The following is a 12,155-nucleotide window of genomic DNA, read 5'->3' as shown; positions in this document are numbered from 1 at the left end:
AATTTGTACTGGAGAGCATGCTGGCCTACTCTCTGTGTAACTGAGACACTGAAAAAGTTCAGCAAAGGGGGATGGTCAGGAACTAGTCCTGAGGGCTGATGAAACGGGAGCTCCAGCACTCCCTGTCATCAGCTTTCCATCCACCTCGGGAGTACTGCCCTGCTCGACTTACAAGTCCCTGGCTCCTGGACTGGTAGTTATGGACCCTAACCTAGTCTAACTCAGATAAACACCTCCCTACTGCACATGCATAGCACCTAAGACACTACATATTCACATCAATAAGGGACATAAAAGAGTGAAATGAGGTGTTTGAGGTAAGTACAGTATGGAAAATACAGTACAGTACAGTATGAAACATTCTGCCTACTTACAGCAAGTCCATGGCCATCTCGATGAATAACCACCTCCTCTCAGACTCTGACAGTAAGAAGGATTTCCTGAAGCACTTGCAGTACACTGTTCATGAAGTCTTGCACTTAACTTAGTCATTCGCACTCAGAAGTCCATTCTCTTCATACTGCGTACTCTTGTCTTACTTATGCTCCATTGTAACTTAATAAGTGTTGCACTCTGCACTTTAAGTCTTTCCACTCATAAAACCAATTTCAAAACAAATCACACAAGTTTAGTTATGTTAAATTTAGTCCAAAAATTGTTTGTCTTTTCACTCAAATTTCTAATTTCTTAACAATACTGTATGCACTGTTTTTCTTTCACTGCACAACACTAAATTCCCGTGTGGTCAAGTGGAGAAGTTCGTGCCGTTTAATCACTGTCAGAGTCTGAGAATATCGCTGAAAGGTGACCTAGGGGTGCGTCGCTGGGTCGTGGTGATGGCGTACCCACTGCAGATGACTCAGAAGATAGACGCAAACTCACGTTGAGTGGTGACTTCACCGTGGCTGATGTGCTGGGCTGTGGCTCAGAGCATGAGGGCCTGTCTTGGGGAGGCAACGGAGTGGAGCCAGGACTGGGCACAGCGGGGGTCACGGGCCTGAAAAAGCTGTCAATCGTTGATTGACGCAAGGAACGACGATTCTGACGATTTATGATGTGCTGCCTGAAAGCACGCACTTCCTCCACAAGTCCCAAGGACCCCACCTCCCTGTCGCAGTCCGGGTGTTCCAGGTAGTCCAGAACGAACTCTAGGTGTTCCCGGAGTGAGCTCAGCTTGGGGATGGCTGGAGTTGTGTCTTGCTGAGAGGAGTCCGCATCATCGTTGCCGTCCTCATCGGAATCTTCAAGCTGGGTACTGACACCTGCAACTGAAGATGCGAGCTCGATATCAGACAGGGTCTGATACCCAGGATCGCCCTCGTCGTCATCCAACCATTCACGCAGTTCGTCCACATCAACATCGTCGCCGTGCGCACGTAGACGTGCATGGAAGTCATCCATGTCGAAACCTAGGAAATCGTGCTCCACATCCGTTCCGAGAAGCAGACGAGACCAACCATTTTCTAGAGTCTTGACAGGGATTTCCTTCCATGCACTGGCCCAGTTGTTAATGGCAGACTTGATGTAGCGGCGAAGGTTTTCCAAAGTCTGCTGGCCTCGCGTGTCCAGTCCCTCCCTGCGCTCATCCTCATCCTTGAGAACAACCATCACCTCGTCTAGGAACTTCCGTCGGTATAGGCGCTTCATTGCCACGATCACTCCTTGGTCCATTGGTTGGATGAGAGCAGTAGTATTAGGTGGCAGAAACATGCACCTAATGTGGCCATTCTCAGCCACCAAGTCCTTGTCGCACGGGTGGGCAGGTGCATTGTCGAGGAGATGGAGGGCCTTTACCTGGTCGCGTGGGATTCCCAGTTTCTCCGTCTGGTAACGTATGACCTCCTTGATGAAATGGCGGTGGAACCAGTCTTTGAAGATGTGGGCTGTGAACCATGCCTTCAAGGAATGGTACCAGACGACAGGAAGGACATTCATCACCCCACGAAGACACCGAGGCTGCTTTGCACAGCCAACAATAACGGGCTTAAGCCGGTGCATGCTGTTAGCATTGGCACAACACAAAGCAGATATCCATTGCTTGCAGAGCTTGCGGCCAGGTACACGCTTCTCCGTCTCCCCATCTAGAGTGTTCGTAGGCATAGAATATACCAGTTTCGTCAGTGTTGTAGACTTGACCGAGAGTGAGGCCCACCCTGTCGATCAAGCCCTTCACCTTGTGCCGAAACTCCTCTACTCCGTCCTCGTTAGCGTCCAAAGCTTCGCCATGAGACTTACGGTTGGTAAGGCCATGTTGTAACTTGAACACGAAAAGCCAACCCTCGGATGCCTTGAAGTCTAGGGCGTCGTGAAGCCTTGCGACCTTCTCAGCAGCAGCCTTCAGCTCCATACCACATACCATCACACCAGCAGCATGTTGCTGTCAATACCAAATCAACGTGGAGGGTCGACTTCAGCAAACTTGGGGGTAAACATCATCTTCCTCTCCATGTTGCGTTTGCTTTTCGACGAGAAGTCAGCCGTGTACTGCATGAGGATGTCTCGGGATCTCTTAATATCAAACAAAGTAGATCGGGCCAGGCTGAACTTGCGGAGGATGCCTGACGAAGACCATCCCGCATCTACTTTCTCCAATATCTCCCGCTTCTTCTCCAGAGTCAAAACCACCCTCTTCCTCTTCTCAGGCGGCGGGGCCATCATCACACACATGAAGGAGAGGCACGAGAGCAGCAGGAGTGCCTGCAGCAGGTAAGGCACCACCACAAAAGCGAGTACGTGGGCAGCCATGACGATGAGCGTTCACTCACGACAAGAGACGGGCAGAAAGTGGGGAGGATGCAGGGGCGCTCTAGCGGACATCGGAGGAATGACGCACCACAACAAAGCTGTCCCGCGCTGCGCACGCCAAGTTCAAATTACGGGTGGATTCCCCCCCCCCCCCTCCCCGGACCATTTTGGGAAAATTGGATCCCAGGACGATTATGTCCGGTAAGTGGGGATGTCCGGAAAGTAGAGGGATTACTGTAAATGGTTTCCTGGTGTACAAGAAACCATTTGGCTTGTCACTCAGTGTAGAGTCACCCATTGGTAGAAGGAAGAAGAATGAAGAAAAAAAAAAAAAAAAAAAAAATAGGGAGTGTAGAGTCACCCGTATGCATAAGGAGGAGGAAGGAATGATGGAAAGAAAGACAGAAGAGGACGGAAGGAAAAACAGAAGGAAGAAAGGAAAGGGCAGTCACCCAAGATCAGCACTACATCGAGTGAGTGGATGGTGTGCGCCCCACATTTGCATCAGTACTCTCTTTCACCTATACACACAAAATCAAACAATAGAATGAGTGCTAAATGTACATTTAACTTTCAGCAGAAAGACCTTACCAATTTAATTCATATTCCTCCTGATTATTTTCAGTATTTTTCCAACTATTTTTTTTTTTTTGGGTGGGTGGGGGGGGAGAAATTGCTAATTAGTGAAGTTGTCAATTACGAGTATGGCAATTATGGAGTTATACTATATACAGCACAGTATTCTCTCCAAACACATTTGTAATGAATAGTGATGACAATGTTCACCAATACGCAAAGTACTGTGTGAGTAGGTAATATTCTGTATCATTTTGGCAGTCCAGGAGGTATTACCTGTGACTTGTAGGCCTACTGTGTCATTACACTTGTATATGTTAGCTAATTTCTATATTTTTCAGATTTAGGTACTGTATAGTACTGTATTGATTACTGTATTTTACAGTATCATTATAGTATACAGTATTCTCTCCAAACACATTTGTAATAACATAAGTAGTGATGACAGTGTTCACCAATACATATAAGGGACTGAGTGGGTTGGTTTTTCAATTATTTGGCAGTTCGATTACGCAGCATTGGCCTGGTCCCGTATATGCCAAATAATTGGACATTTACTGTAAATTGGCTGTACATCTGTCTTTATAGCAAGATACCTTGGTGCCACAGGGGGTGGTAAATCACAGTCACCCCTGACTTCTGCCATCAGGCTGCCCCCTATTCTATATCAAACCACTCTGACTCATATACCTCTGTCGATGATTACTGTAATAATAACAGAACTGTTCTTTACTGTAAAAATTACATATCTTAGATGCAGCAACTTCAAAAATGCTGTGCTTCTCCAGGACACTGAGATTTCTGAAGGTCCAGCCCTGGAAAGCATGACAGAGAGTGCAGCCCAGATGATCCAGCTCAATCCCGACAGTCAGACTCTGCAGGGTTTCACACTGGCTTCATACAACCAATCCCAGTCAGCCACCACAGCTGCAGCAACCACAGTCATGCTCCAAGAGGGTGGTGGTCAGGATCATGACAGGCAGATACAGGTTAGAAAGACCATGTAGTTTGCCAATCATAAATTGGCAAAAATTTTCATTCTTTTCCAGCTTTTCTTTTAGCTTAGTGGCAGAATAACTTAATAATATTGTTTCACATCTTGACTACCAGATACAGATTAGAGAGAGGACTTGAGTTTTGCTGGTCATGATAGCATTTGTACAAAGATTCATATGGGCAATCTGTTCTGATTTTTTACATAATTAGGGTAATTATTAAAATATGATCATGAATTGTTCTTGATGAAAAATGCCTCTGTTAAATTAGCCTCATTCTGACTTATGCCGTTGGTAGATCTTCACAAATGAGGAGGGACACTCAGTCATTCCGGTGATTGATTCATCTGGGGAGACAATTGGGGAGATGCAGGGCCATTTTCTAACTGGGGTAAGTCACATAGTCTTCCTTTTGTATTAAATTCCACAAAACTCAATTGTAACATAAGTTGTTAATATAGTGCTGCTTGCTTCTTCTTCCATCTTTATCATTCTTTTTCTGTGTCCACCCTCCTCTCTCTCTTTCCTCCCAAACTTCCTGTCTTCTTTCTACTTCAGGCGACATGACACTGAGTGACAAGACTGATGGTTTCCCTTAAGCCAGGAAACCATGTACAGTGTTGGGTGGTAACAATATAACTAATTAACAGGGTGATACGTAGCTGATGTAGTGTTGCTTACTTCTTCCTTCACCATTATTATTATTCTGTCTGTCTCTCCCTTCCAATTTCTCCAGTTCCTTCCTGTCACTTTTTATTCCTCTTCTTCCTGTTTCAGGTAGCTCTATACCGAGTGACAAGCCCAGTGGCTTTGTATAAACCAAAAAACTATTTATTATGCTAGGTGGTAACCAGACAACAGGGTGATGTGGCCCTGCTATGGTACCTCTGTTAATTGGTTGGAGACGCAAATGCGACGTCCATCCAGGAACCAAACTTCCACACTTTTCCACTTCTCACAGTCACAAGACGCTTTCAGCCACAAGGGAACATTGGTTCACCACATGGGATGGTCACAAAGGGGTGATGGCTTGCCTAAAGATGATGGGTCTGCTCAGCCAAATAGACTGGGATTGATCAGTAACAATGGTCCCCCTGTTAACTGAGTGGAGAGGTGCAAGTGCAGTGTCCATCCAGGAACCAAATCTCTATTCTTCCCTGTGTCATAGTGTAGCGAGGTTGTCTCTTGGTAAGGAAAGTTGGTGCACAGCATGGGCAGCGGACAACACCTCACTGTGGTGAAGCATGGGGAAATGTGTGGTTTGTATTGATGCTGCAATTGCATCTCTCCACACAGTTAACAGAGGCATTATAGTAGGCTCCACATCACCCTGTTATTTGTTTATATGAATAGCACCCAATGTAAATGGTTTCCTGGGTTACAGGAAACCAGTGTCGAGTTACCTAAAGAAACAGTATGCAGCACTACATCAAGTGAAGGGAGGATAGGCTAGTGGTCATATTCCTAGTATTTGAAGAGCCTCTTGGTATAGATGGTTAATGTGCTCTCTAACAGCCTGAGACTGGCAGTACTGGAGTTGGTGGACTGGCAGGAGGTGGAAGCAACACCCTGGAGATCAGCCTGAAGGATGGACAGCCTCTCAGTCTAGTCATTCCTGAAGGAGAAGACCCCACCCTCTATGTCCAGCGAGCAATTGAGTCAGCAGTTCTCTCTCACCAGTCAGCCAATAATACTACATCATCATCACAGCACCATACACCAAGTTCACAGTCATAAAACATTGGTAACAAAATATGGAAAGAAACACAGCAGTAGCAGACGCTTTTTTCTAAGTACTGTAGTTTTGGTAACAATGGCTTCCTTCCCATGTATCAATGATTTTGTCATTGTGATACCCTGTCAGTGGTAGTCAAGCTCTCTCTTTCTCTCTTTTGAGAGAGAGATTAAATAATTCAGCTGGCAATATATATATGAATGGACCATAATATGAGATAACACTCCTTAAGTATGAAGACAGCATCCAACATTAAATTCAGATCATAAGTTTCTTTCATCATTAATTTGGTGGTATCTGCATACTGTAGTTTGAACAGTCTATTCCAAACTACACAGCTAGGAATAAAAAAAAAAAATATTGAACAGTTTTTTTGACACAGCATCTACTGCAATCACAGTGACAATTGCCAAACTCAAAGATAAGCAAAACTAATGTGAACACAGACTGTACATTTAAGTACCATATGTGGACAGAAATTCTTACCATCAGATGTTAACACAGAAGCCAATGTTGCCCACATGTAATGAACACAGTCCAAGTTATCTCCCTTGATATATTTGCTAAAGTGATACTGAAGGAAGGCAGGCTCCAGTACCTACATTAAGTTATTATTTAATAATTCTTTGATATATTGTAGTTGCTGAAGTGACATTGAAGGAAGGCAAGTTCCAGTAACTACACTGTTATTATTTAATAATTCCTTGAGATATATTTACAGAAGTGACAATGAATGAAGGCAAGCTCCAGTATCCACACAAAGTTATTATTTAATAATTCCATGATAACTTGCTGGTGACTTTTAAGAAAGTCAAGCTTCAGTACCCACATTGTTATTCCTTAATGATTTGCTGGTGACATGGAAGGAAGCAAGTTCCAGTAACCACTCTTAAGTTATTATTTAATAATACCTTTATATATTTGACTCAGATATGTTTGTATGAAGCTACAGAATGTGGTGAAAGATTTTGGTGTATCAGATAGATCCAGGATACAGGGGGCTTGAATGATGAGTGAATGGAAGTGTGGCCCATTGGAGTGGGCAACCTTGGGCTGTCTGGACATTGCTACTCCTCATCCTTCCCTAAGGTGGGAAAGGAGGTCTGGATGATGATGGTGATGATGATGATCATTTGCTAAAGTAGCAATGAAGGAAGGCAAGCTGCAGTACCCAAGACAGGTTATTATTTAATAATTCAATAATTCCCAAAAACCAAAGTACTGTAAATTTTTTTACCTTGTGATGTGGTTACTGGAGTGTGACACCTTTAGCTGGTATGTGCTAGCTATCTAAAATGATAACATTAATTTGGCAGAGTTTTAAAAGGAGATAACTCCAAGTATGTACTCTTCCCAGTAGTACAAGGAATGGGAAAATTAGGGACAGCACTACTCCTATGTATTTTCCTCTTTCAGTAAATTCACATATTAAACCAAGACAAGTGTGTGTGTGTGTGTGCGCGTGTGTGTGTGTGTGTGTGTGTGTGTGTGTGTGTGTGTGTGTGTGTGTGTGTGTGTGTGTGTGTGTGTGTGTGTGTGTGTGTGTGTGTGTGTGTGTGTGTGTGTGTGTGTGTGTGTGTGTGTGTGTGTGTGTGTGTGTGTGTGTGTGTGTGTGTGTGTGTGTGTGTGTGTGTGTGTGTGTGTGTGTGTGTGTGTGTGTGTGTGTGTGTGTGTGTGTGTGTGTGTGTGTGTGTGTGTGTGTGTGTGTGTGTGTGTGTGTGTGTGTGTGTGTGTGTGTGTGTGTGTGTGTGTGTGTGTGTGTGTGTGTGTGTGTGTGTGTGTGTGTGTGTGTGTGTGTGTGTGTGTGTGTGTGTGTGTGTGTGTGTGTGTGTGTGTGTGTGTGTGTGTGTGTGTGTGTGTGTGTGTGTGTGTGTGTGTGTGTGTGTGTGTGTGTGTGTGTGTGTGTGTGTGTGTGTGTGTGTGTGTGTGTGTGTGTGTGTGTGTGTGTGTGTGTGTGTGTGTGTGTGTGTGTGTGCGCGTGCGTGCGTGCGTGTGTGTGTGTGTGTGTGTGTGTGTGTGCAAATGTAAACCTTATGTAATACATACCAGATTAGATATGACAGTATTTGTGTATAAATGAGTTGTTACAGATTTTTACCTCAACTCAAGTGTCTGTTACAGAGCAGTCTTGCTGCAGTATTCAGAAATTGTATATTGAATATGGTAATGAAAAAAATTGAAATAAAAATGTCAGCAGAGCACTTATACTACTATTACATATGGTTATTAGCTATAAAGTACAGTAATTTATGAGTAAGTATCTACATGACAGTGGCACAAGGTTTTTATGTTGATTCCTCCTCTGTATACTCTTCATTATTGTTAGAAATGTCAACCTTCACACAACTTTTGCAGAGCTTGCCCGTCTAATTTAGTTGATTTGCAAACTATTTCAAATATTTATAAGCAGAGGCTAGTACTGATGTACATTCTCCAAACATTTATACATATACATATATTAAATATTCTTGTTAATTTGATTGAATATAATTATAATACATGATAGTAATAAGAATTTTGTCAACCCTGCAAATGAAGAGAATAGAATGGTATTCAAACAGTATTGCTTATTCATCCCTTCCCATGAGGACTGGTTCTGTTAGACTGTTCAGAAACTGTACCCATGCAGTTCTCTTGGTGCAGGCAAGTGGCATTCTAGAATTTTGTTAACCCCTAGTACATTGATTTACTTGATTTTTTTTTTTTTTTTTCATACCAGGTGATTTTATTTAACTTACTGAAGATGTCGTGTATTGAAGGGACTAATGAAGTCTATTTCTAACTCCTCCATTAAAAAAAAAAAAAATCTCTTCTAAGCTAAATTACATCATCTGCAGAAAGCAAGCATCAGCCACAATATACATCATCAGCTACAAAAGTTGATCCTTCCATTTATTTGTTCCTGGTAAGTTACTCTGAGCACCATTTGTTCCTGGTAAGTTACTCTGAGCACCATTTGTTCCTGGTAAGTTACTCTGAGCACCTCCAGAGAGGAAGGACGCTGATGTCATTGCTGTATATAAAACACTGTAAGAGTGAGGGATTTACCTTATTACAACCAAAGGCTGAGGTGAAAGGTTTTGAGATCTCTCAACTGTTTTTTCCATCAGCCAGAGGACATACAGTAATTACAGTAGAACCTTTCAATACAGGATCAACTGGGGAGAAGCCCAAAACCATACAGCCAATTATAACTTTTCCCAATCAGCCAGAGGACATAATACCACACTTTAGTGGATCAATGGGGGGTGAGTCCCAGAAGCTCAGACTGATAAACCCGATTACCTGGTAAATCTGATGCTCCCCCCCGAAGTGGGATTGCAAGCACGATGGAGGTTGCTACTCCTCACCCTGCCCTAGGGTGCACAAGGAGGTCCATGTGATTACGATGATGATAATGGAAAGTAAAAGAGTAAAATGGTGTATTCCTGTACTAAAAATGAAAACTATACTCATTTTACACTAACTTTGTCCATAATTTCACAACCATGTCCTCCCCAGCCTAGCCAAAGTGTATGGGGGAAAATGCCACCTGCATTAGTAACTGTGTTTTAAGTTACCCAGCACATGGTTAGGATCTGGTAGGCCTGCATTGCATTCCATGTAATGGATATTATATGTTAAATGGGGGGGCAGGGGCAGAGTTGTCCGGCAGGTTTGTGTGGTGATTCCCATTTAATGGATGGTTATCCAGTATGTCCAATGATTTGTCTGAGGCCCCTCAAAGAGTAAAGTAAATCCTACATCCAGTCTAAAGGAATATGGTCAACTGGCTCACCAAACTACCACAATAACCAAACAAAACGCTAACTGGGAACAAATATCATTGCTTCTGGACACAAGTTTACACCCACTTTTCTGCATAATAACCAAATATTTCCCACTAAACAGACTGGAGAGACTGCCAGACTGACTATGTTTACACAGACTCTACAAATCTCGTATCATGACCAGGGTTCTCTTGTCTCATATTTCTGAAAACAAGTGACCCAACATTCAGTCAGTTTTTATCTGTGAATATGAAATTCTCATAATAAACCATTAATTTTTGCCCTTGCATATATGACATATAATTCAAGCAACATCTTCATGTTTAGCTAAATTTATCCTTAAATGGTGGTGACCATCATCCACTCACTTAAAGTAGTGCTGCCTACTTCTTCTGCTTTCTTATTCTATCTCCGTGTTAGCTGTCCTCTGTTCCTAATTCTCCCATTCCTTCCTGTCACCTTTTATTACACATTCCACTACAGGTAACTCTACACTGAATGACAAGACTAATGGTTTCCTTTAACTCAGGAAACCCTTACAATGCTGGCTGGTAACCATGTAACAAGTTAATTGGGTGAAGTGGAGCCTGAAGTGCTATAGTGCTGCTGTTAGCTAGGTGGAGATACAAATACAGCATCCATGCAGGAACCAAACCTCCACACCTTTCCCTGCAACTTGCTGTTGCAAGACAATGTCAGCCACAAGGGAACATCAGTTCATTGCAAGAGACAGCCCTGCAGGGGTGGCTGCTTGCCTGTGGTAGATGTGTCTGCTTAGCTGGACAGATGGGTTGATCAACAACCCCGAAATTATTCTGTCAACACTTCAATTCATTCTGAATTATTACCTCATCTGAATCAAAAGTGTGTCTCTTTCACTAATATCTGCTGAGGTATTTTGTGAGTGAGTGTGGTGTGCATAAAGCATTATCACATTTCAGGGCTGTTGGCATGAAATGCCAGCTGCTGCGAGGCATGCCTATTGTTGTTATGATGTTCCTTGGAGTGAGTGGATGTGCTGCCATGTAGTGTAGTGGATGGTGTGGGTTTGTGGAGGCTGCGCAAGAATCTGTGTGCCTCTCATGTCTAGATGATCCCTGACTTTGAGGACTTTGGTTTCTTGGTGTAGGTGGTTTGTAGGTATAGTAGTTGTCCAGACTACGATTATTTTTAGGGCCTTGTTCCGTATGGTCTGTAGGATGTTGTAATGTGTTTCAATGAGGTTAGAAGCCGATGCAGGGTTTGCATTGTTCATCACTGAACATATACAGTATATTGTTTGTTTACTATAGTGGTGGTTTTATTGCTGTGTCCCAATGTTGTATGGGCAAGTGACCTTAGGGCATTGGGTCTTGGTGTTCATTTATTTTTATTGTTTGTGATGTGTTGTTTAAATGACACTGATGTATGTTACACAAAAGATTTTGTGTATGTTGGGGTGGGTAGGGGAATGTTGTTTATAGTGAGGTGTGGAATGTGACTATGTTCTGCTGTCCAGTTTGTGAGAAGGGTCACTGTAGATTTGACTGGGGCTATTGTGAGTCTGTGGCGTGTTGAGGTAAGGTTAGAGGATGTGTGTAGCTGTTTGTATTTTGGTGTGTACACGTAAGTGTTGTCATCTGCACAGGAAGCCATGTGTATCTGTGGTGTGTGAGGTATGGGTATGTCATGCATGTATAGATTAAAGAGTGTTGGAGACAAAACAGATCTTTGAGGGACGCCGTTTGTGAAGTTTCTGATGTTCGATGAGTGACTAGCAAATGTTACACGTACACATCTGCCTGCTAAAAGTTTGCCAGCCATCTTTTTGTGTTACTGTGCATGTTTGTGTTGAATATTTTGTTTGTGAGGCTGTGGCACGTTATGACAAGTGGTGTCATCTGCTGGTGCAAAAGAGATCTTGTGCGCCTCAGGCAACAAATTTAGACCCCAGATGACAGATGACCAAAGAATAGAAACTGACAGCAGCACATGTAGCCTTCATTTTCTCAGGCCCCAACTTCAAGGCTGGGTGAGTGACCCTCTAGTACCATACCAGGAATTGTGTATGATTCAAATTGTGGGACACAATGGAACACCATCAAGGACTTCCATCAGCATTGTGATGGGCACAGTGCATTCTTCCTGGTGGAAAGGATTCATTACTTGACCAGCATACCCTAGTTCCTTAAGGTCTTGGAACTCCCAGAATAAGTGAGGAGGACTTTCTATTGATATTTAACCTCCTTATTAGAAGGGTGAAGGTGAAAATGAAATATGAAAAGCTCAGGAAGGATTGCACCCAGTTTCCCAGAAGGTATTCACTCCAGCAAAAGTGGTGTGCAGCTCCCCTGT

General features: G+C 43.2%; 2 protein-coding genes across 3 annotated transcripts in view; one reads left to right on the top strand and one right to left on the bottom strand.

The window, feature by feature from the left end:
* The window catches only part of LOC145400668 (uncharacterized), a 58,511-nt gene extending 52,379 nt beyond the window's left edge, over positions 1-6,132 (top strand). Inside the window, exons 17-19 of the mRNA XM_080273102.1 lie at positions 4,110-4,310; positions 4,615-4,719; positions 5,832-6,132. Coding sequence (XP_080129228.1) covers positions 4,110-4,310; positions 4,615-4,719; positions 5,832-6,053 — 528 coding nt within the window. The 3' untranslated portion in view covers positions 6,054-6,132. The remainder of the gene's footprint in view (positions 1-4,109; positions 4,311-4,614; positions 4,720-5,831) is intronic.
* LOC145400670 (putative protein MSS51 homolog, mitochondrial) overlaps positions 1-12,155 on the bottom strand; it is a 498,420-nt gene that overhangs the window by 174,961 nt on the left and 311,304 nt on the right. The window lies entirely within an intron of this gene.

Source organism: Coenobita brevimanus, chromosome 53, assembly GCF_032717465.1.
Source record: "Coenobita brevimanus isolate Jiangsu-jjx chromosome 53, ASM3271746v2, whole genome shotgun sequence".
NCBI classification, from domain to species: domain Eukaryota; kingdom Metazoa; phylum Arthropoda; class Malacostraca; order Decapoda; family Coenobitidae; genus Coenobita; species Coenobita brevimanus.
This window is presented reverse-complemented; position numbering and strand designations above follow the sequence as displayed.